General features: G+C 54.4%; 1 protein-coding gene across 1 annotated transcript; it reads left to right on the top strand.

Annotated features, from left to right (window-relative positions):
- The first annotated feature begins 1,620 nt into the window (after nucleotides 1-1,620).
- Nucleotides 1,621-26,024, top strand: PSAP (prosaposin). Its single transcript, XM_058671139.1, has 15 exons — nucleotides 1,621-1,774; nucleotides 14,113-14,246; nucleotides 15,653-15,727; nucleotides 16,273-16,398; nucleotides 17,410-17,610; nucleotides 17,951-18,094; nucleotides 19,354-19,410; nucleotides 22,538-22,666; nucleotides 23,724-23,819; nucleotides 24,006-24,204; nucleotides 24,290-24,444; nucleotides 24,633-24,713; nucleotides 24,941-25,048; nucleotides 25,862-25,937; nucleotides 25,972-26,024. Exons 1-14 carry the CDS (start codon nucleotides 1,735-1,737, stop codon nucleotides 25,895-25,897), a joined length of 1,581 nt encoding a protein of 526 aa, XP_058527122.1. The 5' UTR covers nucleotides 1,621-1,734; the 3' UTR covers nucleotides 25,898-25,937; nucleotides 25,972-26,024.
- Nucleotides 26,025-26,411: the final 387 nt, after the last annotated feature.

Here is a 26,411-nt window from a genome sequence, read left to right as displayed (position 1 = left end):
TCTAGTCACAGAGGCCACCTGGTGAGGCATCCAGGTTAGATCAATTCCTGCCCCAGCTCCACTCAATGGCTTCACATGACACATCGCCCCACTTCCCAGTAGTGGTGGGAACTTACCCATCAGGGTGCCCAGGGTAGGGATGGGGGAGCTGCAGTACTGCAGGGACAGGCTATGGAAGCCTCAGAGGTCTTCTCCCACCCCATCTGTGGGCTGTTCCTCAGAGGGGACTGCAGACTGTGGGAGACAGGAGGGAGACCCAAGGGAGACAGGATTCCACTCTCACCTCTGGGTGACCTTGGGCATTGTTATCAGAAAAGCCTGGTGGGTTCTTTCCTCATCTTATTATAGAAAGAAAAAGCCAGGAATCTGTTGCAGACAGAAAAGTTTATTTGCAAAACGACCAGGTGTGCAAGGAAGGGAGAGGGAAGGGGTAAGCACCTCCCTAGAGAAAGCCAGGAGGTGGGGTGTCTATTGGAAAGGGTGGGTGGGGAGAGAGAGAGGCAACAAAGGTTTGAGGAAGGGTCTTGGAATTTTAACCATTTCCTGACCCCTCCTTGTTGGGCTGGAACCTACAGGTAAGATGTTCCTCATTGGTGGTCTCAATCAGTTAGGAAATGGGTGGGCAATGATGGTGCCGTCCACCTGAAGGAGTGGCCAAGACCTCAGCACGCCTGGATGGTCTCAGGCATGTGCCTTTCTCTTCCCCAAGGCCTCAGTTTCCCCATTAGCACGAGGGCTACCTTACCTCTCAGGGCCTGCCCTAGTGGCCTGAGCCCCTCCACCCACCCCTTCCATGGGGGCTGGCAGGTGCTTGATATGGTCATGTCTTGCTCAGCCCCGACAGGGTCAGCCACGCGGCCTGTGGTTTCCTTACTCAAGTTGGTATGAGGGGAGGGTTGGGTCCTGGACGGGCACGGTGGCTTCCGGTTCCAAGAAGGCTGAGCTTGGCTGGGTTCTCCAGTGCTGCCTCCGCTTCCCCTTTTGCCAGGGCTCCCCCAGGGCCTTGCTTCCACTCCAACTCCCCGGACAAGCCACGTCTGTCTGAGGTGGGGGTGGTGTGAGTCCTCTCCTGGGGAGATCTAGACTCTCAGGAAACTGATGGTGCCCACAGCGCTGCAAACGCGCTAACACGTGGGGACACTGAAGGGAAAGGAGTTTCTAAAATGCAGCCGGGAGGGCCCCAGAGGAAAAGCGTCTCGGCTACATTGAGGCCTGGGAGCCCTGGCCCTGCTTATCTCTGGACCGCAGGCGCCAGTGCTCAGGGTGCCCGTTCCAGCCCGGGTGTTCCCTCCGCCGCTTCCTCTGGCCACTCGGCCTCCAAGTACAGTAGGTGCTTCGCCAGGGTTCTGGGGGTTTCTCCTTGACGCACGCCCCCTCCCTGGCCCCAGGCTGTGGCTTCCCTGGCCTCGCGTCGCGCCCCCGTCACGCCCCCGTGTATTTGTGCGGTCTCTGACTTTGAGTGAGGGTGAGGTGAAATGGCGAGTTCGAATCTCCCTGTAACCTCCTGGACCAGCTGTGGCTGCCCGAGAAGGGACTAACCCTACAGTGAACGGAAGGGCCTGAAGCCGCCCAGCCTTTCCCCGCCTCCCCGGGCGCCGCGCTGAGTCAGGCCGGGGCGGGGCTGCGCCTGCGCAGTGCGCGCCCGGGGGGGCGGGGCGCGTTGCGGAGCGCAGGTTTATATCCGCGGGCATCAGGTGACGCTCCGCATTGCAGACTGCGGGGTTGAGAGTCGCGATGTACGCTCTCGTCTTCCTGGCCGGCCTCCTGGGCACGGGTGAGCCTGGGGACCCCCGGTCTTGGGGAAAGGAGGTCCCTTGCCCACGCCGCCCCTCTCCCAGCGCCGTTTTGGACTGGGCCTTATCGGGCAGCTTCCCGTAGCCGGGGTGACGAGAAGGCGCGCACGGCGCAGGCGCTTGGGCAAGGCCGGTCCCTGCCTGTGTGAGGAGGGCGGCGGGCTGGGAGAGCGGACAGCCCCGAGGCTTTGGCGTCCGCCCGAGGCCTGGGTAGGGGCGTGCGTGGGCGAGGCCGGGGTGTCCGGCTCCGGGACGCGGGTGGACGCTGCGGGGGCCCTCCCTCGGGCTGTCCTGCTGTGGAGTGACCCCGCCCACAGCTGTTGTTGCTCCAGAGCTGAGCCAGGCGCGGGCGCCCCTTCCCGGGGAGCACGGAATGCCGTCGCCTGCTTCGCGTCGGTGTTGAAGCGGCCGGAAGGGCGCGCCGGTCGTCCGTGGGGATGTTTATCCTAGCGTGTTCTGGATCCTACCTTGGGAAAGTGCTTTTGCTTTTAGCAGCCACCGAAGGAACTGTGGGTCGCACCCAGCCTTAAAGCTCCTGTGGTCTGTGGAGTAAACTGTCGGCCGGGGGTTGTCTTCATTGTTTTGCTTTGAAAGGTTTTGCCCCGCCCTTGGCCTTGGAGCCTTTGTGTTCCGGCAGACGCCGAGGCGCACCAGTTTACTTATCCTGACTGGCTTTCTGTTTTGTTTATTTTCCTTCACTTTTTAAACCACTGTCAATCCCTGAGGTAAAGAGAAAGGCTCGAGGCGGAGTTTGCCGAAATGCTAAAGCTGTGTGGTGGGGGAGGAGCACCAATCTTTAGCGTCCCCAACCTCAATTTCTGATTTTTCGCAACTTTATGTAGTTTAGGGAATAACTTCCACTTCACTCAACTCCAATTATTGATGTATTTGAAAGGCATAGGAGTGAGATATCCCATCCCAGAGCTCACTCCAACAGCTAGCTAAATTGGGGCTGCCTAAGCTGGAGGCCTGGGACTCAAGGTTTGCCTTGAGCCTGGCTGGGACCAACCACATGAGCCCTCAGCTACCTGCTAGGTATGCATTGGCAGGAAGCTGGAATTGGAGATAGAGAAGCCAGGAATTGAACCCAGGTACTCTGATATGGGGATGCAGGTGTCTCAAGTGGATTTTGTTTAAAAGAAATATTTATTTTGAAAGGCAGTTACAGAGAGTAAGAAGCAGGGAGGGGGGAGCTCTTAAATCTGCTGGTCTACTTCCCAAATGGCCACAGTGGCCAGAGCAGAACTGATCCAAAGCCAGGAGCTTCCTCTGAGTCTCCCGCGTGGGTACAGTGGCCCAAGGATTTGGGCTATCCTTTGCTGCTTTCCCAGGTGCATTAGCAGGGAGCTGGACCTCAAGTGGAACAGCTGGGACTTGACTCAGTGCCCATATAGGATGCCATCCCTGCAGGCAGCGGCTCCACAAGTCCCTCAAGTGGCAACTCAGCTGCTGTGCCAAATGCCCACGAATTTAATAAATAGTAATAAAGGGGCTACCCAGCTAACAGCAGAAGAAATGAGACATCGTTACGGATGAACTGGATCATGTTGGGCAGCTTTCTTGACTTTTACACCAAGCTCTTAGATTTGCAGTTTGTCAGCTAGGAAGGGTGATTTGGCTGATGGAGTGAGGGTTTTGGTTTCTAGTCACTGGAGGAGCTGTGTTTCTCCCCGAGGCTCAGTTGCAGCCTCGCCACAGAGCAAATCAGTGCTCTTCCCTGCAGTGTCTGTCCGGGACAGCAAGCGGCAGCAGTTGTCATTGGATCGAATCACCCTTCATGAGCCCCCTAGAAGCCTGATTCACCCAAACTCACCCTTGTTTCTCTAGGAGTGCGAGTTCCGCCTCTGGTATATATGGGAGTGCCTTTTACTAGAATGTTCCATCAAGGAACCTTCTTCCCGGAATATCTGAGGTCGGTCTTGATGGTGGCCTTGGTCTAACCTTGCTGTTCAGCCTTGGGGGTGGCTGCCAAGGTCGTGCTGAAAGCTGAGTGCCAGCTTGCCTTCACAGCACTGGGCTGTCTGTGGAAGTGTTACTCCTAACATTTCTAAGATTGAGTCCCAAGGAAAGCAACCCATTGAGCCAGCAGAGGAGAGTGAACAGTAGAAGACTAAGGGTCCTTGCTGCCCAAAAGCTTCATTTTTTTTTTTTTTTTGTAAAAAGTGAACTGCAGTTTCAGAAACATAGTTGTGATTGCAGAAGTTTTCTGTGTGGTCTGTTTTCTCCGGTAGGTGATTTGCATCTCTGGACACTGCTGGGGAGCTGGTATCCCCCTTCATCTAAAGGGACGTCACCAAAAGCCAGTCCCTGCCCCCTCCTGGGCCCTGGTGACTGCAGCCATTGTCTGCTCCCTGGGAGGCCCTCAGAACTTGGCCTGTGTGCACGGACTGGTGCTTGAACACTTCTCAGTTACTTGCTCCAGCTGTCCTCTTTTCCCACCTGGAAAGGTGAGATGGAATGAACAGGGAACCCTGATCCACCCTCAAAGGATGAGGTTACAGAGTCAGCCAGGTGTGACTTTAGCAAATCCTAGGCCATTTGCCGGGGATGCCAGGCCCAGAATTAGTTTCTTGCCCTCTGTATTTGCCTTCAGAAAGTTTGTGCGTCTGCCTGTTCTAAAAACTTTGTGGCATAGTTGGCGTACATGAGCATGTAAGATAGGTCACTGACGGGTGTTACCTGGAGTGAGCAGCAAAGGCAAGGTGCTGGCTGATTGTGGAGGAGGCCTATGGCCTATGCAGGTGAATGCCTAGGCAGGGCTCCCGGAAGCTGGGCGCCCTCCTGCTGCCGTCTCTGGTACCAGGCAGAGCACTGTGGCTGGCTCCCTGCATCAGGGCAGGTGTTCCCTCTTGGGAACTTGTGTGCATTGAGTCACTGCTTTGACTTCCTTTGTAGCCTGCCCTGCGGAACATCTGCCAGAACTCCCAAATCTCCCTGCCAGGAGCTGTGCTCAGCCTTGTTTTTCATCCCTAGTAAATCCATTGGTATTCCCAGGAAGTGCTACTTGATGGTTGGAATGCCTGCTGTGAGAGTTGGAATGTTTCATTGGTATGGCAGTTTGTAGATCACAAGAAGAGCTTGTCTTCTTTTGTCCTGTGTAACTGGACTGTCCCAGTAGCTGGCTGGGGCTCAGCTGGACAAGGCAGGGCGGTGGTTGGTGGCAGGGGTCAGTGCCTCTGGGCCTGCTTGGGAAGCTTTCCAGGCTGTGGGCACAGGTACACACTGGGCAGCTTCCTGAGGCCAGACTGGCTTCTAGCCTGGGTTCTGGTGTACAGCCTGCCAGGCCCCGAGTCTTGCACTCTGGCCCAGCTTAGGTGTTCCCTGCAGGAGGCAGGAATATTGTCCTGCTTGCTGCTGCTGTAGAACTGTAATAGATTGGGATGAAGAATTTAGCTGTTGGAACTTACTCCTTTTTTTTAACCCATGAGATTCCTTTTTAAAAATTTTAACTCTTAAAGATTTATGTATGTATTTTGAAAGGCAGGGTGAGAGGGAGGGAGAAAGATATCTTCTGTCTGCTAGGTCACTCCCCAAATGGCCACTGTCAGTGGGGCTGAGCCAGGCCAAAGCCAGGAGCATGCAACTCCATAAGGTGTCTCCTTTGTGGGTACAGGGGACTAAGTGCTTGGGACATCACTGATGCTTTTCTAGGTGCACCAGCAGGGACTCTTAGGGAATACTGGTTGTCATAGCTCAGTCCACTATGCCACAATACCTGACCCCAAACCCATCAAGTCCTAAGAAATTATTTTCTTATTAATTTTCTGGCTTAAACAGCGGCTGAGAGTACATGTCTGTATGCTATGCTAGGCTGCATCGGAGACACAGTGTTGCATGTCAGGCGCCTGGGGCAGGGTGGTCTGCTGGTTCTGGGGCTGGCAAGGTGGGACTCCGGTGTCCTGATGATCCACGGGCAGTGACAGCCCAGAGTCTCCATGGCGGGCAGGCAGCAGTGCGGCGCCATTCCTGCTTCTCTCCTGCCGTTCCCGTGGCCGTTCCTGTGGCCGGGTTCTTGGACCTCTGCCATGTCTTCATTTGTCCTTCAACCTGCACATCGGCCTCTTCCTTCACTTGGCTTGCATGGCATGGCGGTAGCCACGAAGATGACATTAAAGCCAAGACCTGTGAAATGATCTTTAAGAATTTGTAATTATTAGGGCTGTGGCATATTAGTAAGCTAAGCCTCTGCTTGGGGTGCCATATGATTTCCATATGCTGATTTGTGTCCCAGCTGCTCCACTTTTCAATCCAGCTCCCTGCTGATGGCCTGGGAAGCAGAAGAGCATGATCCAGGGCCTTGGGCCCCTGTACCCACACAGGAGACCGGAGGAAACTCCTGGCTTTGGACCAGCCCAACTCCAGCTTTCATAGCCAAATGGGGAGTGAACCAGCAGATGTAAGGTCTTTCTTTTCTTCTAACTTTGCCTTAAAAAAATGTTCATTTTATATCGGGACTGAGAAGGTCCATGGAGTAGAATATGTTCTCTTCAGGGTTGCCACAGGAGCTGTGTGACCTTGGGCATGTGACTTTCTCATCTTGTTCCTATCTGATTAGGCTAATTAACACATGAAATGGCTTAGTTAAGTACTATTTCCGTATTTAGCAACCTGTGCCACCAGCATGGTCACCCCCCCTTGATTTTGTGACCTTTCCACCCCACCACCTCCCATATCTAATCAAGTTATTCACAGAGGGCACCATTACTGAATCAGGAAAGTCCCCAGGTGGGGTGGGGGGAGACATGGGGAGTTTGCAGTCTGTTAGCTCCCAGGTCAGTCCTGGCGCCAGAGTCGCCGTTCCTGGCAACGTGAGTACTGGTCTCAGAGGTGTTGTTGCTAATGCTGGGACAGGGGAAGTTCACTCCCCACTGAACTGCTGAAAGCCAAGCAGATGCAAGGTTGGCCAGCGTGGGGAGTGGGTAGGCATGGCGACCCGGTGGTGCTGCTGCCCTGGTTTCCCCAGGCCTTGGGGAGCGAGTGCAAAGCCACTACTGCTGGAAGCATCTAGAGGACTCATTGCAGTGCCACCTCCTCCTCTTTAACCATTAAGCTGACTGATCTATTTCTGGAACGTTCTAGGCTTCCAGAAAAGGGGAAGGGTAGTTAGAATGAGCACCATGCCTGTAGCACCCAGGTTCGGAACTGGAACCCAGCACCTTGGCCTTCCTCTATAGCAGTCATCTCACTGGGCTTGGTGTCATCAGGTGCAGGTCCTTGTATGAATTGAGTGTGACCTTAAACATGTATGGCTTTGCCTGCATATTTCAAACATTTCACAAGTGTCGACTATGTGCATGGGTTTGTTTGTTTCTCTGGTAAGGTTTAGCCATAATGTATAGATCTGTTTTCATTCACCTTCGTTACAGTGTAGTATTCCACAGTCTTTCCTGTTCTCCATTCTGTCAGTAGACGTTTAGCTTATCTCAGTCTTCCTTTTCTGTTACAAACTGCTTCCATAGAAATCCCTCTGCTGGTCTCCTTGTGTGTGGAGACTAGGGGTACACTCAGAGCAGCATCGCTGAGTTGTGAAATACTCAGGTTTTCACTATCGAAGTTGCTGAATTGCTCTCCAAAATGATTGTAGCAGTTTACATTCCATTTTCAGTTACTGCCTGTCCTCGTTAGCCTGTGATGCTGTTTATACTTTTCATGTTGCCAGTTTAATAGTAGTAAAGTGGTGAAGTGCTGTCATTTTGCACTAGTTACACCTGCTTTACAGAAAAGTTACAGATCTGGTAGAGCAAGTTCCTGTGTATCTCCGCACAGTTTGGTCTAACACCTGTAAACAGGGGCTTTGTCCAGATCAAGGGGTGGTGGAGAGGGATTTGGGGACAACTTGGGATGCCTGTGTCTGGGATCAGAATGTCCATTTAGGTCCAGCCCCTGTGCTTCTGGTACAGTTTCCTGTTAATGCACCTTGCACAGCAGTTGATGGCTCAGGTGTTAGGTCCCTGCCAACCCTGGGAGAATCTGGGAATGAGGCTCCACACAGGTGTTCAGGGAGTGAACCAGCGGGATGGTAGCTGTGTTGATTTCACCTGTTGTGTCAAGTGTTCTGGAAGGAGGGCTTTGTCAGCGTTGGGACTGGACGCCAGCACTCTGGGTTTCCCAAATTAAGCTCCCATTACATCACTCTTGCACCATCCAAGATGACTGCACTATTCCCCTGCAATCTCTCGGTTGTTAATGAACTGACCGCTACTCTAGTCTCCTAGGGGGAGTGAATTAGTTTCCTGGGGGAGGCTGTTGCCCTCTCCATGTGGGTAGATTTCGTGCCCTAAAATGAAGCAGCTTAAAAGGAAAAAGTGAGGTCAGTGGTGGGAGAGGAGAACCCGAGAAGAAAGTGCCTTTGTCTCAGTACCAGCTGATCCAGGTCAGAGGTAATGGGTGTCAGCCCAGCGAGCTGAACAGCCTTAAGCGCCACTGATGGTTTAGGCGATATGGGGAGCTTAGCCAATGGGCTGTTGCACATGATTGAATTGGCAATGCTCTTACCCTGCTGAGCAGGTTTTTTCCAAAAGCAGGGCCAGGTGAAGGAGGGACAAGTGCTGTCTGCCAGTGGTTCTGTCCAGTGGTCAGTGTTAAGTGCCTCTTGTGACCAGCTCTCAGGGAACCTAGTGCATGAATTCCTCCGGGAAATGTCTTGAGTGCTGGACACTGGAGGCTGCCACTGCCCCTCCTGGGGGTAGAGTCTCTTAGTCTCCTAGCAACCCACCCGTTGCCATGGTGACACATTACCCAGGCAGCAGTTCCACTGCTCTGTGGAATGTGTGCTCTGAATATTGGCACTGGGAGCTGCTGGGTTTTCTGTTTTGTTTTGTTTTGTTGTGTGTGTGTGTGTGTGTTTAAACTCATGGTGTTTCACATAGGCCACCTGAAGTGTTTAAAAGGAGGAGCACATGTTGTGCCACTTAGGCAAACAGGTTATCAGGTATGCATTCTAGGAAGGGATGTCCTTCATTCTGAAGTGGTTTTTGAAAATCTTTGGTGGTGGGTCCGGCACTGTAGTACAGCAGATAACTTGCTGTGTCGTACCACATAAGGGCTCTAGTTTGAGTCGCGGCTGCTCCACCTCCCATCCAGCTCCATGCTAATGGTCTGGGAAGCAGTGAAAGACGCCCCAAGTCCTTGGGACTTTATATCCATGTAGGAGATCCAGAAGAAGCTCCTGCCTTCAGGCTGACTCAGCTTTGGGCTGTTGCGGCCATTTGCGGGCCAGAGCTAGTGGATGGAAGATCTCTTTTTGTAACTGCTTTTGAAATAATTAAAAACTTAAAGAAAGATTAATTTTTGTTTAAAAGGTACTGCAAAGAGAGGAGAGAAGAGGAAGAGATCTCCCATTCACTCTCTAAATGGTCACAATGGCCAGAGTGAGCTGATTTGGATCCAAGAGCTTCTGAGTCTCACATATGGGTGCTAGGACCCCAAGGCCTGGGACCATGTGCTGCTTTCCTAGGCCATAGTAGGGAGTTGGATTGGAAGTGTAGCAGCTGGAACTCCAGCTGGCATCCACATGGGGTGCTGGCACTGCAGGTGGAGGCTCTTAGCATGCTATACCATACACCAACCCTCACACCTGAGTTTAAAAACGGCATGCTGATAGCTTCTTACACCCTGTTGGCTGCAGGGTCTTCAACCTTGGCAACCCCATGTTTAGCTGAAGGTCTGCAGTGCTGTTGTGATGGAAGGGAAGAAGGTACAGGGAGCAGCTGGCCGTCTCAGCCACACTGTGGTGCTGTTGTTTCCTGACACTGGTTGTGAAGTTTAGGGCTTTTTTCTTATTTTAAAGCTAGCATAGGAGAACATGTACATGCTGAGATACAGGGACTAGAACACCTCTCCCGTCTTCCCCCTGCAGTCAGTCATGAGAGCTTCCTAGATACCGGGGACCACTGAAGGCTTTCTTTGCTTCCCTGTGCGTTTTTCACACAATCCTGTCTGAGAAGCAGGCACCGTTACGGGAAGGTAATGGGAACATTTTGCAGGTCACGTGGTCTGAGTTGTCCAGGGGCAGTGGACTCTAGGGTTTTTAGCCTGGTTGTGTCTGCCCCTAGTGTAGGAGGACAATTGATTGAATATCTGTAAGAAGACAATTGATTGGCCAGGCAAGGGTGCATAAATGATAGGATCTATAGACAGGCTTATGGGAACTCCTGTAATCCCAAGTCAATTCCCTGTTGATAATGTTAATTCTTCAAACTCCTCTCTCTTATCCTGTGTGACCTTCAATCCATGAAAGCCTGATGCCACTAATAAACTTTGGCTATTGACCATCTATCAGTATACACGTGTCCATCGCTGCTGGACAGCAAACAATGGCGTCCAAATTTACATATCAACAACAGATTCCATCAGTTGTCGTCTTACACATATCCAATCAATTGTCCTACTACACCCCAGCACTCAGACTAGTAATGTGTTGCCACATGCCTGCTTGCCTGCCTCCCCCCCCCCCTTTTTTTGGTAACATTGATTTGAAATACGAGGCGGACACTCCTGGGCCATATTCAGGGCCAGAGTGGGCAGGCAGGGGAACCGTGGGAGAGAGAGTGGACAGGCAGGGGAACCGTGGGTTTCTGACTCTAGTCTTGGATGAGTTGTCCTCCCCTTTTTAGGAGTAGTGTGAGAGGTTCTGGGGCGACTCTTAGGAACCCTGGGTTCCAGAAATGCTTCGAGCAACGAGGCCTGCACTGGGCTGGGTAATCAGCTTGCAGCTGCAGTCAGGTGAGCTTAAGAACGCAGCTCAGCTGTGGCATCTGTGTGTGTGCAGAGCTTAGTCAGCTCTTGGAGGCTCTGGTGACCCCTGTGTCACTTTCCTGCCACTCCCACGTCAGGAACGGGGCTGAGCTGCCGGTCAATGACCTGGTACATGCAGAGCGAGCATATGGAACAGCCTGGGCTCCGTGCTCAGTGCAGCACCTGTTCCTGGCCAGAGTACATCAGAGCAAACTCCCCGAGTGGCTACTACTGTGGGTGACGCACCTGCTGGTCTTCAGTAGGGCGCTAGCATTACGTGCACTTGGTGTGTTACAACCAGAGGTTCATTTTAGAAATGTGGTGGAGTGGCCACCACCGCTAAGCTGGGCCCAGCTTAGGACAGAGTTAAGGCCGTGGTCTAATGTCCAGTCATTCAAAGTGGCAGCACCAGGATCTAAATAAGCTCATGACTGATTTCTCTGTCTTTCAGGGGAGAACACATTTGAGTTGCAGGGAGATGAAGGGCAGGTTGTGCTGGATGCAGGCAGCACCCGGCCCATCATTTGTGCTTATACATGTGATTATATGATCTTGATGACAATTTCTGTGTGGGACAAGATCCGGAGAGCAGAGATCTGCCCCTGATTATTTGGACAGGAAGTCCCAGAGTTAGACTTGGAGGCAGGTCAGCTTTGTGGTCACTGTACCATGAGTTGCTAAAAGCATTAGATGGTGGTAAATGGCCTCATCAGTGCCAGTCTGGGGCTTAGTCTCGTCTCAAGGAAGTCTCAGGAGCACCTGATTTGGCATGGCTCCCATGAGCTCTCCTCGCCTCTCAGCCTAGCTGCCAGTGCTACCTCTACCCCCTCAGCAAGCCCAGCTTCCAGTGGTTATTCTCAGTATAGTAAGTAAAATTCCAAGGAAATCTGCCTTGTTTTTTCTTTTTTGTTTTTTTTTTGGAAGAGTTACGTTGGGGTGGGAAGGTGAAGTGAGAGAGAGCAAGTGAGGGGGCTTCCATCCGCTGGTTCACTTCCTAAATGGCCAGGAGCGTCCTCAAAGTCGGACCCAAGCACTGGGACCATCTCCCGCTGCTCTCTCAGGCCCATTAGCAGGAGCCAGCCACGTGGGTGGAGGTTTATTTTGCTATGCCACACATGGCTGGCTGAGACCTGTTTCTGATTCAGTGTACGTGTCAGGTGATTTAGAACAAGGTTAGTTTCTTCTAGAATGTTTCTGTTTATTCTTGGCCTGGAGGCCAGAAGGCAGCGGATCAATCACTGGTTTCCTAAGGAAATACCATTGAAGTCTGTGAGGCCTCTGAGGCTGGCCCTTGCGCAGGCCCTTGAGCCACAAGTGTCGTGCTTGGTTCACCTTGAGTGGTGTTCATGTGTTCAGCAACACACTTGATCAGAAGGCTCCTGGGGGCCAGGCACACCTTCTAAGAACTTTTTCCTAGAGTTTAGGTTACTTCGAGAAGGAAGTTGGCCTTTGGGGGCAGGATGTGGGAGGGTGGGCTTTCCTGGGGCCATGTGTTGAAATAACTTACCAGAAAGTGGTTTGGGGTGATTTTTAATTTGAAAGCCCAATATATTTATATATATATAGAGATCTCATTCTTGACTCATTGTAGCATATGGGGCTGAGCCAGTTTGAAACTAGGAGCTGGAAACTCATTTACCCAAGTGGGTAGGAGGGACTCCCAAGTACTTGAGCCGTCATCACTGATTTTCATTCTGCAGAAGTTAAAAAAAAAAAAATCTGTATTTAAATCGTCAGTCTCTTCTGTGGTTGCTTTCATTACATAGAGTGGTTTATTTTTAGTTTTCTAAGATTTGCTAATTTGAAAGTAAAAGTGGGCCCAGCGGCTTGGTCTAGCGGCTAAAGTCCTTGCCTTGAACGCGCCAGGATCCCATATGGGCACCGGTTCTAATCCTGGCAGCTGCACTTCCCATCCACCTCCCTGCTTGTGGCCTGGGAAAGCAGTCGAGGACGGCCCAAAGCTTTGGGACCCTGCACCCATGTGGGAGACCCGGAAGAGGTTCCTGGTTCCTGGCTCCGGATCAGCGCAGCACCAGCTGTTGCGCTCACTTGGGGAGTGATTCATTGGACAGAAGATCTTCCTCTCTGTCTCTCCTCCTCTCTGTATATCTGACTTTGTAATAAAAATAAATAAATCTTTAAAAAAGAAAAGTAAAAGAGAGTGAGTGATATCTTCTGTTTGTTAGTTCACTCCCCAGCAGCAGCTTGGGCCATCTGCTGCTGCTTTCCCAGGTGTGTTAGCAGGGAGCTGGATCAGAAGTGGAATAGCTGGGGACCCAGTGCTGTAGCCCAGTGGCTAAAGTACTTGTTTTGCATGTGCCGGGATCCTATATAGGCGCAGTTCGTATCCTGGCTGCCCCACTTTGCATCCAACACTCTGCTTGTGGCCTGGGAAAGCAGTTGAGGTCGACCCAAAGCCTTGGGATCCTGCACCTGTGTGGGAGACCCGGAAGAAGCTCCTGGCTCCTGGCTTTGGATTGGGTCAGCTCTGGCTGTTGCATTCACTTGGGGAGTGAACCATTGGACAGAAGATCTTTCTCTGTCTCTCCTTCTGTATTTAAATCTTCTTTCCAAGTAAAAAAATAAAATCTTTTTTTAAAAATTTTTTTAATTGGAAAATCAGCTATACGGAGAGGATAAGAGACAGAGAGGTAGATCTTCTATCTGCTGGATCACTCTCCAAGCAACTGCAACAGCCAGCACTGAGCTGATCCGAAGCCAGGAGCCTAAAGCCTCTTCCGAGTCTCCCATATGGGTTCAGGGTCCCAAGGCTTTGGGCCATCTTTGACTGTTTTCCCAGGTCACAAGCAGCGAGGCTGATGGGAAGTGGATGGGAAGCGAGGCGGAGGACACGAACCAGTGCCCAAATAGGATCCCAGAGCATGGAAGGCAAGGACTTTAGCTGCTAGGCTACCGCATTGAGCCCTAAATAAATACTTAAAAAAAGAAAAGTGGAGTAGCTGGGACTTGAACTGGTGTCCATCAGAATTCTGGCCCCACAGAAAAATTGTAACATTATAAAGGTAGGTTTGTTTATTTATTTAGCTATCTTATCTTGGGGGAGGACAAGCGAGGCTGAATATTAAAGATTGTGAAGATCTGATACTTCCTAGCACTGGCCAGTGAGTCAGCTGGGGAAGGGCATGTGGCCTAGTGATGCAGCCCCAGTGGAGATGTCCACATCCCGTGAGCAAGTGCCTGGCTTCCCGTCCCACCTCCTGCTTCTGACTCTGCCTTCATGCTGTCACAGACCCCAGGAGGCAGCTGTGAGTGCTCAAGTCACTGGGTTCCTGCTGCCCCGTAACCAGACCTGGGCTGAGTCCTCAGCTTCTAGCTTTGGTCCTGGCTGTTGTGGGAGTGAACTAGCAGCTGGGAGCTCACTGTCTATTGGTGTCTCAGGAAAATGAATACCTTGCAGCCCCGTGGCCGGGGATGACCTAGCAGTGCTTACAGCTGTCAGCTGTGTGCAGTGTGTTTCGTAGGCTGGTGAGAGCTCAGAGTGAGAAACCAGGCAGGTGACCAGGACCACCTGACCCCGGGCTGGTGAAGCTGGCCATTCTCACCCTGGTTTTTTCCCCTTCAGGTCTAGCCAGCCCGGTCCTGGGCCTGAAAGAATGCACGAGAGGCTCAGCGGTGTGGTGCCAGAACTTGAAGACGGCCTCTGACTGCGGCGCCGTGAAGCACTGTCTGCAGGCCGTGTGGAGCAAGCCCACCGTGGTGAGCGCCTGCCCTTGCTGCAGCACTCCGTCCCCTCACGCCATCTCTAATTCTGGCCCTTTGTCCTGCCCTGGCTTGGTTTGCTCCTGGTGTGACCCTGCATCCCTGCCTGTACTTCTACCTGGCTCAGGCTAGGAGTCCCCTCCCCTGAGGTCATCTGGTCTCATGGCAGAGAGGCCCAGGCCCTCTGCTGTGCTGCCCACCCTGGTTAAGGGGTCCCCGCCTGCAATGCCACTGCCAGCATTATGCACACACAGCTCAGCCCTGTCTTGGGTCACAGACGCTGAGCTGTGTGTGCTGACCTTCTCAGGTCTCTCTCCCTGAGCTGGTGTTTTGTCCACCTCCCCTCACCCCTTTCAGAAGAACTGTTGGTTGAGACCCTAGAGCCTAATGTTATTTCTATCCATGGCCACACTGGGAAGGAAAGCTGTGACTCATCCTGGGGGACGTGGGCGCTTGGGGGTGCCAGGTGTCGTGCGGCCCCGGGCGTGTTTAATGAGCGGAGTTTAGTGGCCCTGGACAAGTCTCAGAGCTCAGTCTGAAAAGAGCAAAGCTCAGTGCCATTGCTGTGTTAGAAATCATTTCTGAATTATTTACTGGGAGCCCCCCACTGTGGTCACAACTTTCAGATTTGGTTCCTCTTTGGCTGCGGTCTCGATTTAAGTACCACTTCCTCTTTTCATGTTTGTGGGGTGAGGTCTTGGTGGGAAGATGTCCGGGTTTGCCTGGCCGGTATGCTGCGCCATTCTGACCAGGTCCCAGGGTTCTGAGCGGTTGGTTGACTTGGTGTGTCTAAATGCAGGTAACATTCACAGGCTCCTTTAGGCTCACTGAGCTGATGGGTCCTTGGGCCCTGCTCCAGGGGCCCAGTGCCAGTTGACATCGGGTGCATTCCTAAATGCTGTGAACCCAGCCAGGGTTCGTTGGCCTCTGGGCTGAGTAGGGCCCTGATGTGCAGGCTTAGCAGGAGGTTGGCTTTTTAGCACTTGGAGGGTCCAGCTACAGCTTTAGCCACAGCTTTTCTGGAAGGTTGAAGGTTGATGGTACCAGTAGGATGAACAGACATGCAGGCCACTGGCTGCCCCACCCTAGCCATGCTCTGTGACTGTGCCTCAAGTTTTTGGGGAGTGTTCATGTGGCTTGACCTGTGTCACGTGCACTCGGGAGGGTATGGAAGGCACAAGCGAGAGTGCCCATTGCTAAGGAAGTAGAGTGTTGCAGTAAATCACGTTTCTTCACTATAGTGTCCTGGTGGGCAGGAAGGCTTCTCCTGGAGGCTGGGAGCCAGGAAGCCACAGCCAGGGATGCATGGTGACTGCGTCCCCGTTGGGTGGAACAGGAAGGGAGCCACGGTGCTCCAGAGCTGTGTCGTGGTAACCCCTGTCTCTCGTGTTCCTTCCACCTAGAAATCCCTTCCCTGCCGCTTGTGCAAAGATGTGATCTCTGCGGCTGGCGAGATGTTGAAGGACAACACTACCGAGGTGAGTGGCTGCTGGTAGGCACGTTCCAAAGAGGAATGGTCCAGGTGGGCCCGGGGGCTACAGGTGTCAGTAAAGGGCCAAGGGAGGGGCACCCATGGCAGGGCAGGACTTGTGTTGGACACCCATATTGCTCCTTTTGTCTCTTCAGCACTTTGATAAGGTGTACACTGCTTTTTGACGTTGGGCTATACAAAACAGACTGGTATTTGCTCACTGTGTGGCTCCATGCTCAATGTCCAAGGTTATTGGAATGCTGTATGGATGCCATTAGCATCCAGGTGCAGTTTGGCATTCTGCTTAGAAGGCCCTGTGTGGGACTTGAGATCGGGGGTCTTTGTTCTGAGTTTCTGTCTGGGCCTGCTTTTGTGTGGTTGAGCCAACAGAGCCATGGGTAATTACCAGCTCTCTACCAAGTCCTGCTCCTAGAGACCTGGCTATTTGTAGGCTTGCTTTTCCTGGGGGCAGTTAAAGGTGTCTGGGTCGGAGCTCTTCTGCAGGGAGGAAGCCCCCTTGAGCCTTAACCTCTGCTGTGTGTCCACTCACAGGAGGAGATCCTTGGCTACTTGGAGAAGACCTGTGACTGGCTTTCGAACCCCAACTTATCTGCCTCATGCAAGGAGATCGTGGACTCCTATCTCCCCGTCATCCTGGATCTCATTAAAGGAGAAATGGTACATGGGGGTTGTTTGCAGAACCCAGGCTGGAGGGCCTGACGTGGGAAACTTGCGTGATGGCGGCTGGTGGTGGAGCAGGTGGGATCGTATGTGATGCTGAAGGAGTGTGAGCCAGGATGCCATGGAGAGTTGCCAGTTGGTGAGATCAGGACTAATCCAGGTGACCCTTTGAGCAGGCAGGTGATGTCATCTCTGTGAATGTAGAATTAAGGAGTAACCCAGGGACTGAGCTTGTGGGCTCATCTTTACCTTGAATTGCTTTTATTTTAACAAGCATACAAGGACACCAGCTATGTGCCAGAGGCTGGGTTTCCAGCCAGGAGCCAGTGCTAGCTCTGGAGTTTGGAAAGGGAGGGAGTGGGGACAAAAGTAAGAGGGTGGCAGGGCAGGGGCGTCCTAAGATGGGACCAAGGTCCTGGCGAGGAAATCGGGGGTCATGCTGTGCAAGGCCTGCTGGGCCGAGTTCAGTGTGAAGTCCTTGGAGCAGCAGAAGGGCAGGATGGAAGGAGTGACGAATGCTACAGATGGCAGGGTGTGTAGGAGGCTGTTGTGAGATGAGCGGATGTCATCAGGGCCTCCCCATCTCTGGGAAGATGGTGGTGGGGCTAGCAGGTTGGGTGGGGTGGAGGCGAGAGTAACTCCAGATGTCTGTGGTGGGCACGGTGTGCGTGTGAGGCATGGGAAGAGGTGAGGACTTAGGAGTCGGCATCTGATGGGAGCCAGTGCATTGTAGTTGCTGGCTTGGGCAGTGGCTCCGAGCTACTGAGCCTCCTCTAGCCTATTCTCTTGCTCCCAGCTGCAGGTGAGCACAGGGGACATACAGGAAGTTTGGAGGCTGCTGGGTAGTTGGGCACCCGGGCTGTAGGTGGCGCTCAGGGAGTCTGAGCCATCTGCACCTGGCGATTGCATTTCTTGGTCCCGGGTTTGGGGAGATGGGCACACTCCCGCAGCCTGTCCGGTGCTCCTGGGTGAGATGAGGCTTTCAGCTGCTCCTCTGTCCTCTTCCAGAGCCGGCCTGGGGAGGTGTGCTCCGCTCTCAACCTCTGCCAGTCCCTGCAGAAGCACCTGGCTGAGCTGAACCACCGCCGACAGCTTGAGTCCAATAAGATCCCGGGGTTTGACATGACGGAGGTGGTGGCTCCCTTCATGGCCAATATCCCCCTCCTCCTCTACCCTCAGGACGGCCCCCGCAGCAAGCCGCAGCCGAAGGTGAGGCAGGGGGCCCAGCCACCAAGGCCCCCTCTGTTGGTAAGGTTGGAGATGAGCCACCAAAGGGCAGAATGTGTGGTTCTGACGGTGCCTTCCCCTGCCAGCCTTTACATGGTTGTTTATGTGGTTTCAGAAGAACAAGGTGTTTAAGACGGGCAGGGACCCCCACCACATAACACCATGCCATTGCTGTCATAAATCCCCAACTAATTCAGACAAGCCATTGATTCTAGAGCTTGTCAAGGCCCTGGGTGTTATGGCCTTGGGTGGCTAAGCACCATTCCTGGGGAACTGGAACCCCTCTGTCGCACTGTTGCTATGCCCACCGCTCTGTCCGCAGGATGACGGGGACGTCTGTCAGGACTGTGTTCAGATGGTGACCGACATCCAGAATGCTGTGCGCACCAACTCCACCTTCGTCGAGGCCTTGGTGGAGCACGCCAAGGAGCAGTGTAACCGCTTGGGGCCTGGCATTGCTGACATGGTGAGCCTCACCCATGTGCCCTGGAGGACGTTCTGGGCCCAGGAGACAAGTGTGGAGTGGGGCCACCGGTGGCCCCACACCACCTGGTTCCAACCGCATCCGAAATGGTAGTTCATGAAGCACCCGTTCCCCTTTCCCCCTGCTTTCTGCGGGGCTTGAGCATCCTTTGCCTAACTGGACAGGGGACAGAATGACAGGACTTTCTGGATCAGCCCTACACGTCAGAAACAGCACCACAGCCACACATAGCCCTGCTTTTGAAGGCTTGGCTGGTGTGTCGGAGGCTCAGGCTTCTGTGTGCGCTCCCTGAAGGGGCTGAGCTTGCTTCAGTGGGCACGGGCTGGCACAAGGCTCACCCAGATGAGGGTGCCCCTTGGGGTTGGGCACTCACTCTGTGGGGCTCTGAGGCTATTGTGGTGGTTGAAGAGTCTGTCCTGTTATTAGTCACACTTGGGAAGTGGGTGTGTCAGGCTAAAGTGCCAGCACTGGAAAACCTGCTGGACGGGTACAAGGTGGGGGCGGGGAGCTGGGCTGAGAGATGCCCAGGGGGACAAGGCTGCCGTGGGTGCCAGGGCTTCTACCTGGAAATCATGGGGATGTCTTCACGTGGCGGTTGCAGTCGCTTTCCCAGCTGCGCCCTCTATGAGGGCTGCTCTTGGTTCCCTCACCATCCAAGCGCTCTGGCACACCAGGTTGACATGTGGGTCTGCCACAAACCCTGAGATGTGGGTGCAAGCTGGCAGTTATGGTTCCTTAGTGCTTAATTTGACTATTTTCCCTGGAGAACCCCGTCCAGCAGGGTCAGTGGCCTTGGGATTGGTCACCTTGGGTTCCTGGGCTATGATTGGCAGCTGCTCTGTGCCCCTGGGTGTTTGAGCCACAAGGAAAGCAATGGGAAGAAGGGCCCCTGGGGCCTGGCATACACCTGACCCCCATGCTTCCCTTAAGATGTGCAGTCAGCAGACTGTTGTTTTTTTCTTATCAGAATTTTTCAGGAGCAGTCATTTATAGACCTCTGTAATAGGGCCGTTACTTGATAGTCACCTGGTGCTGGCTGGCCAGACTCTGTGTGTATGTGTGTGTCTGGCCAGCTGTCTAGCTTGGGGTGTGTGTGTTGGGAGCAGACTGGCTGGCCTGTGTGTGTGTGTGTGTGTGTGTGTGTGTGTGTGTGTGTGTCTGGTCAGCCGGCTTGGAGTGGGTGAGTTGGGGAGGGGAGTGTGCGCTCACAGTCACAGTGCTGACGGTCTCTCTCCCTGCAGTGCAAGAACTACATCAATCAGTACTCGCAGATTGCCGTCCAGATGATGATGCACATGGTAGGTGGCGGGGAGGCCCCTTGGGCGTCCTTGTTTGAACTTTCGTGCTTCCAGGAATTCCAAAATGTGACCTTGGGGTCCCGAGAGGGGCCCAGACGCACCACCAGTCCATCCCCTTGTAGTGGCAGTACCTCCCCCTAACAGGGAAGCAGCTGGTCCCCAGGATGGCCCTGGCCACATGCTGGCACTTCGTTGGCCTATGCAGTGGCAAGCTGGCTGTCAGCTTTCCCGCTGTCAGCAACCCGTGGACGTAGTCTGCTGCGTAACCGAGCCTGAATCTGGGAGGAGTACTTCCTCGTGGAGTCAGCCTTGTGCACTGTGTTGGGGGCTGCTCTGCTGGGTCAGGGACTGGTCCCTTGAGGGTTTTCACAGCCTTCTGTCCACAGGGTAGGAAGAAAGGAGACTGCTTGACCCCTGCCTGTGCCCTTAAACTTCCTGTGACCTCCCTGCACTGGTTAACTGATGGTTGTTTTTAAGTTTTCTTAACTGTTGTGTCCTTTCCTTTCTCTTTATTTTCATCTCCGATTTCCCGTTTTTTTGTTCAACAGCAGGATCAGGTATGTGATGGGGATTTGCTTGTAGTGGTGGCTGCTTTCCTAGTTGGTGCTTTCTTTTTTTGGTATGGCATGATCAGCTCTGACAGATGCAAGGAATGATTGCAAAAGGCAGGGTCCCTCTCTGCGAGTATGCTGGACACAGCTTCTATATCCCTTCCCTGAGACTGAGCATGCGCTGTAGGTGCCGGAAAACAAGGCCAGCAGTGTCCTGGGCTGCAGTCAGAATGGCCGCATAGGCCCCACATGCAGACCCCCAGTGGGGTGCTGGGGAGCTGTGGGTTTCCCCAGAGATATCCCAGCTTCCTTCAAGGGAGGCCTGGCTTCCGGCAAGATACCTTGTGTCTGTCAGGTCATGAATGGGCATTGCATGTCTAGTGCTTCCGCTGCATGAGTGAGTCATGTGCGCAGAGCCAGTGGGCTGTTCCCCTGGCTGTCGGGCCCAGCGAGCGGGAACCAGGCTCTCAGTCTTGGCTTTTGCCCCCTAGGTGATGGGGTGCTGTAGGCACTGAGCCCCCCGGCCCTTAGTGCCTTGAGCCAGTGCACGTTGGGAGCCACTCTGAATCTCACCCCCATCTCCGCATTGGCATCCAGCTCAAAGATTAGAGATCAGTTTTTTAAAATTTTTATTTCAAAAGGAGAAAGACTGACATGCAGAGATCTCCCATTCCCTGATTTACTTCCACTAAAGCTGCTCTTGGCCAAAGCCAGGATCCTGGAACTCAGTCTGGTCTTCTGTGTGAGTGGCAGGTCCCAGCAGGAGCCATCCGCTCCTTCGCAGGGTGTGCTTTTGCGGGAAGTTGAATGGGAGGCACAGCCTGAATTAGAACGCAGGGTCCGTAACAGGGGATGCAGGCATCCCAAGCCACACCCCAGTCCGGAGATAGATTTTGCTTGAAGTCGTTTTGCTGTGGCTTTGGTGGAAACACATGACTTTTCATCTGGGCCTCCTCGAGGAGTTAGAACAAAGCTGATCCTAAAATCAAAGTGGCTGTGCACCTTCTGAGCCCTGGCACCTTTTTTTTCCGCTTAAAAAGCCTGTTTCATCTTCAGCCTGGTTCTTTCTTCTTCCCCTTTGTAAGATGTGCCAAAAGCAGGGTCTGTGAGCTGCACTGACATTTCAGGGTCCCCACTCTCAGCTAATGCTAGAGCCCTCTGCGCATGAGCTCAGGGAGCACTGGAGCCAAGGCCCTGCTCTCCTCCTGTAACGGGCCTGTCTTCAGTGATCTTGCTCCCATGGCTTTGGTGATGGAAGGCAAGGGTACAGAGTATACAGTGCGCATGAAGCGCGTATACTTGTCTAACCCTGGCTGCTGTAGGGCAGCGGTAGAGGTCTCTGAGCTGGCTGGGTCTCAGTGGTCTGCTGTCCGGATGGTGGAGGGAAGTGACTCATTTTGGGGGTTGGGTTCTAGGGGAACTTGGTTGTGGACATGCTGTGTGGGTTTTTTTGTTTTTTACGATTTATTTATTGGGCCTGGCACAATAGGGTAGTGGTTAAGTCCTTGTTTTGCATGCGCTGGGATCCCATGTGGTTGTCGGTTCTAATCTCAGCAGCCCTGCTTCCCATCCAGCTCCCTACTTGTGGCCTGGGAGAGCAGTCGAGGTCGGCCCAAAGCCTTGGGACCCTGCACCTGCGTGGGAGACCTGGAAGAAGCTCCTGGCTCCTGGCTCTGGATTGGCTCAACTCCAGCCATTGCGGTCACTTGGGGAGTGAACCATTGGACAGAAGATCGTCCTCTCTGGCTTTCCTCCTGTCTGTATATCCGCCTTTCCAATTAAAAAAAAGTTAAAAAAAATTATTTTTGTTGGAAAGTCAGATATAACAGAAAGGAAGATCTTTCATCTGTTGATTCACTCCCCAGGCGGCTGCAACGGCCGGAGCTGGGCTGATCTGGAGCCAGGAGTTTCTTCCGGGTCTCCCACGTGGGTGCAGGATCCCAAGGCTTTTTAGGCCATCCTTGTCTGCTTTCCCAGGCAACAGGCAGGGAGCTGGATGGGAAGCGTGGCAGTCGGGATACAAACTGGCACTCATATGGGATCCTGGCACATGCAAGGCGAGAACTTTAGCTGCTCGGCTACCTGCCGCACCGGGCCTGGAGTGTGGTTTCTAAATAGGAGCTGACATTTCCTCCCTGGGGCGTTGTTCAGTGCTCCTGCCATGCAAGATCTGCTATGGTTTTATTTCCAACATGTCTGGCTTTACGTTTGTGCGGGGCTGGGCCACTTCCCTTCCAGAACGAAACTGGAACTTGCCTCTCCAGAGGATGGATGTCCTTGGAGAAGCAGGGGTGTCACAGGCAGTCCTGGCTGTGGCCACAGGGGAACCACCAAGCCCTTCGGCCTGCAGGGCTTTGCGTGTGCCCATCTCCCCGCAGCCAGCTCATGTGAACGTGAGCCCTTTGTGGTGGAACCTGGGATCTCGGCCTGGCTGCAGATGTCGGGTGGAGGTGGGGCTGGAGCAGGCCCTGACCAGGAGCCCAGCTCCCCGGCAGCACAGCCTTCCTGTGCAGAGAGTGGGCTATGGGAGGTGGGGTCGGGCCCGTGAATGACGGGTGGTTCTGTGTTCTCTTCAGCAACCCAAGGAGATCTGTGGGCTGGTTGGCTTCTGCGACGAGGTGAAGGAGCTGCCGCTGCAGGCCCTGGTGCCCGCCAAGGCTGCTGAGAACATCATCCCTGCCCTGGAGCTGGTGGAGCCCGTCAAGGTAGCTGGTGTCCCCGGCCATGTCCTGAGGGCCCTGCCCTGTGTGGCTCCCACCTGGCTCCTGCAGAGACCGGGGTCTGGGACCACTAGGTATAGTTTAGGTGTCCCCTGTTCTAATGCAGCCCATGGCCCAAGGGCTTCAGGAAACGTCCCTTTTCCCTGACTTCACAAACCTGGGCATGCCCGCAAGGTAGAGGTCTGTTTTCTTGCCCTGCTGTGTATGGTTCCAGCCTGACTTTGTCTGTTAGACTTGGCATTCTTACAAGGCCTGTACCTTCCAGCCCTCAGCCAGGGGTGCCCCAGCTCTGCTCTATAGGTGTGCTGGGTGTACCTTGCTTTCCTAGAATCCCTCTGCGCCACGAGCCTACCTCTCCATGCTTCAACCTGTTTGTGTGCGGTGCTCTGTGTGGTGCACACTTGCCACATCCAGGGTTTGCGGGCCTGGCCTTCTAGAAGTTCTGTGAGACCCAAGCAACGTGTGTTGCTTCCAGAATGTCCCCTGGCACTTGGATGCCAGCTGTCCCATCGTCTCCTCCCGTGTGTGTGTCTGTGTGCCCTCTGCGGTGGGTTCAGGGAAGCCAAAGGAGGGAGATTTGGCACTCACTCTGACCACACACGGCTGTGTAGACATAATACAGTTAAACAAGAACTACAGATTTGTTTGCCCGGTTCCGCTGGAGGCATACTCGGTGCTCTCAGCTCCGTCCATCAGCTGTGCTTCCTGCACCCTGGAAGTAGACGGGGCTGGCACCACAGGGCTGAGACCCATCCTTGCCGGCAGTGAGGGAGTCGCCCCCAGGCCCACGTGCTGACAGCCAAGGGCATCCGGCATGCAGCTCTGCTGGCTCCTGAAGTGGGGGCCCCAGCTCGTGTTTTCTTTAGGTAGGGGAGCAAGCCTAGGCTAGGTGCCTGGGGTGGGGCTGGCGGGGACAGAGGACGATAGGTCAGAACAGAAACTCGAATGTGGATGGTGGGAGGAAGCCGAGGCTGTTCCCCCTGCCCTATCTGTCCTGTGAGGGAGTAGGGCCAAGGCCTGAAAGTGCCCTGTCCCCCCACAGGAGGTGCCGGTCCAGGTGCGCTCCGACCTCTTGTGCAAGGCCTGTGAGCTCGTGGTGCAGAAGGTGATGGACCTGATCGACAACAACAAGACTGAGGTGTGGCACCTGTGCCCCCCACCCCTGCACCCTAGACCCTCGTGGTGGGCGGGAGGTTGGTGCATGGCCACATCCACCGTGGCGCCCTATAGAGTGGGCAGGGTTCCTACTCTTGCTCCTGGTTGCTTTCTGGGTCCTCGCCTGCCACCTGCCCCCTGCCCCCTCATTGTCTTGCATGTGCTTCAGGAGGAGATCATCCACGGTCTGGACAAGGTGTGCTCGGAGCTGCCCACCTCCCTCGCACAGGAGTGCCAGGAGGTGGTGGACACGTACGGCAGTGCCATCCTGTCCATGCTGCGGGAAGAGGTGAGCCCTGAGGTCGTGTGCAGCCTCCTCCGCATCTGCTCCAGCAGCAGCACGCCACCCAGACTGCCCGTCATGCCTGGTGAGCCACGGGGCGATGGGGAGGCCGGGCCCCGTCCTGGGTGGGGGGAGGCTACTGGCGCTGAGCCCTGTGCCCTCCGCGCCAGCGCGCACGGCTCCAGTGAAGGACGGCTTCTGTGAGGTGTGCAAGAAGCTGGTCGGCTACCTGGAGCACAACCTCGAAAAGAACAGCACCAAGCAGGAGATCCTGACAGCCCTGGAGAAAGGCTGCAGCTTCCTGCCTGAGCCCTACCAGAAGCAGGTGTGCCTGGGGCCCTGGCAGCTTGAGGAGGGGACCCCCGCAGCCACAGAGCGCGGAGGCTTGAGGGATGAGGTGGTGATGTGTTGGCTTACAGGAGCCCTGAAGGGAGAGTGGAGGGTATGAGAGGGTGAGCTCTGCCGTGGCCATCTCCCGGGCACCCCTGGACCTGTGTTCCCTTTGCCTGACAGTGTGACCAGTTTGTGGCTGAGTACGAACCCGTGCTGATAGAGATCTTGGTGGAGGTGATGGACCCTGGCTTTGTGTGCCTGGTAAGCATTTCTGTGCTGCCCTGCCCTCCAGGGGCTACAGCGTCAAGGGCAGCTCCTCTGAGGCTTGTGCTCCTGAAATGGTGTGTGGGCGGATGGGCCGCCAGGAGGGCAGACCAGCAAGCATGCAGCCCAAGGCCCTCGCTGGCGCGTCCCTCCCACACGGGCGCTTTCATCTTGAAAGGGCTGAGTAGGGCTGCTCTCCATCTGACCCTTTTCTCACTGTGCAGAAAATTGGAGCCTGCCCCTCAGGCCAGAAGCCTCTCTTGGGAACCGAGAAGTGTGTCTGGGGTCCCAGTTACTGGTGCCAGAACTCGGAGACAGCTGCCCAGTGCAACGTGAGTAACCGGTGAACCCCAGGGCACCTCTCACGAGGGACTTCCTGTACTGGGGGACCACTCTGTCCCTTGCCTGCCCCCCAGCAGAATGGCGAGCCTTGCTCTCCAGCCCCTGCTGGGGTAGGGCTGGCCGACTCTCCCGCTTCAGGGAGTGAAGTAGTGAAGTTTTTTTTTTTTTTTTTTTTTTTTGCTTCTGCTTTCTCATTTTCGGTTCCCTCCTGAAATGGTCACTGCAGGGGTTGCACAGGTCCCCCTGGACCCCCTCCCGACCCTGACAGGCACAGTCACCTTTGCTGGGGTCTGAGCAAGCAGGGCTGCAGGTGCCCAGCCATGCAGCATTGGCCTGCTGGGCAGCCACCCGTGCCATGACCTGTGCTGCTCCTTTGGGCGGGAGGAGTCTAGGTGTGGCCTGATCTGTTACATCATATTGCTCTTTGCCACTTTTTCCTCTTCCTTGGGGTGTCCTGTGGCCAGGTCACGAGCAGTTGTGTCACCTCTGAAGGGCGGGGCAGAGGCCCAGTGCACTGCCAGTGGTGAAACTGGTTTCTGCTGCCAGCATGGCCAGGGCCCAGGGAGAGGAACTCCATGCTCCCCTGCGCCCACCAGAGGGCCATGCACCTGCTGCCCAGGGCTTGGACCCTATAGGTCCCTAATATTCTAATGACCATTCTCTCTGGGTGTTTGGCATGTGCTGTCTGATCAGCCCATATGGGTCCTATTCTGACCAGGTTTGATGCGTGAAGGGGCTGGGTGCGGGATGGAGGATGTCTAAAACCTAAGCCCACTCCCTTCTTCCCCCGTATCCGACCCCAGGCTGTGGAGCACTGCAGACGTCATGTGTGGAACTAGGCCACGTACCTGGTCCCTCTGGCAGAGAGAAGCTGTGGTATCTTCCCTCATCTTGTGTCTGGGGTAACACACCCACACATCCTAGTTGACTCTGTTATAAAATAGGATCCTCCTTCCCTTCCCCTCCCCCTGCGCTCCTCTAGTCTCCCTCCTGTCGTAACGTGGCTTCCCTGGGCGCCCCAGAGGTTGGACCTGCCTTCGTGTGGACTTACTAGAGGAGAGGGTCACGCCTGAACCCCTTGACAGGATCAAAGCTGTCTCTGGACTGGGGCCTTGCCGAACCTGGGTGGGAGGGAGTGGGAAAGAATAACCATCTCCTTCCTGCTAGCAGACAGCGCAACAAAGGCAGGGTCCTGAGAGTGAAGGCGCTGCTGCGGCCAGCCCAGCTGCTATGGGCGGGGGAATCGCCTGACTGTACGCTGCTAGCTCTGTGGCCAGCCTTGCCCATGCCCCAGGTGCCCACTGCATCCCTGCCTCTGTACCTCCCCCGACTCTGCCCACCCATGGATGTTGA

The sequence above is a fragment of the Ochotona princeps genome, chromosome 13 (assembly GCF_030435755.1).
Source record: "Ochotona princeps isolate mOchPri1 chromosome 13, mOchPri1.hap1, whole genome shotgun sequence".
Lineage (NCBI taxonomy): Eukaryota > Metazoa > Chordata > Mammalia > Lagomorpha > Ochotonidae > Ochotona > Ochotona princeps.
This window is presented reverse-complemented; position numbering and strand designations above follow the sequence as displayed.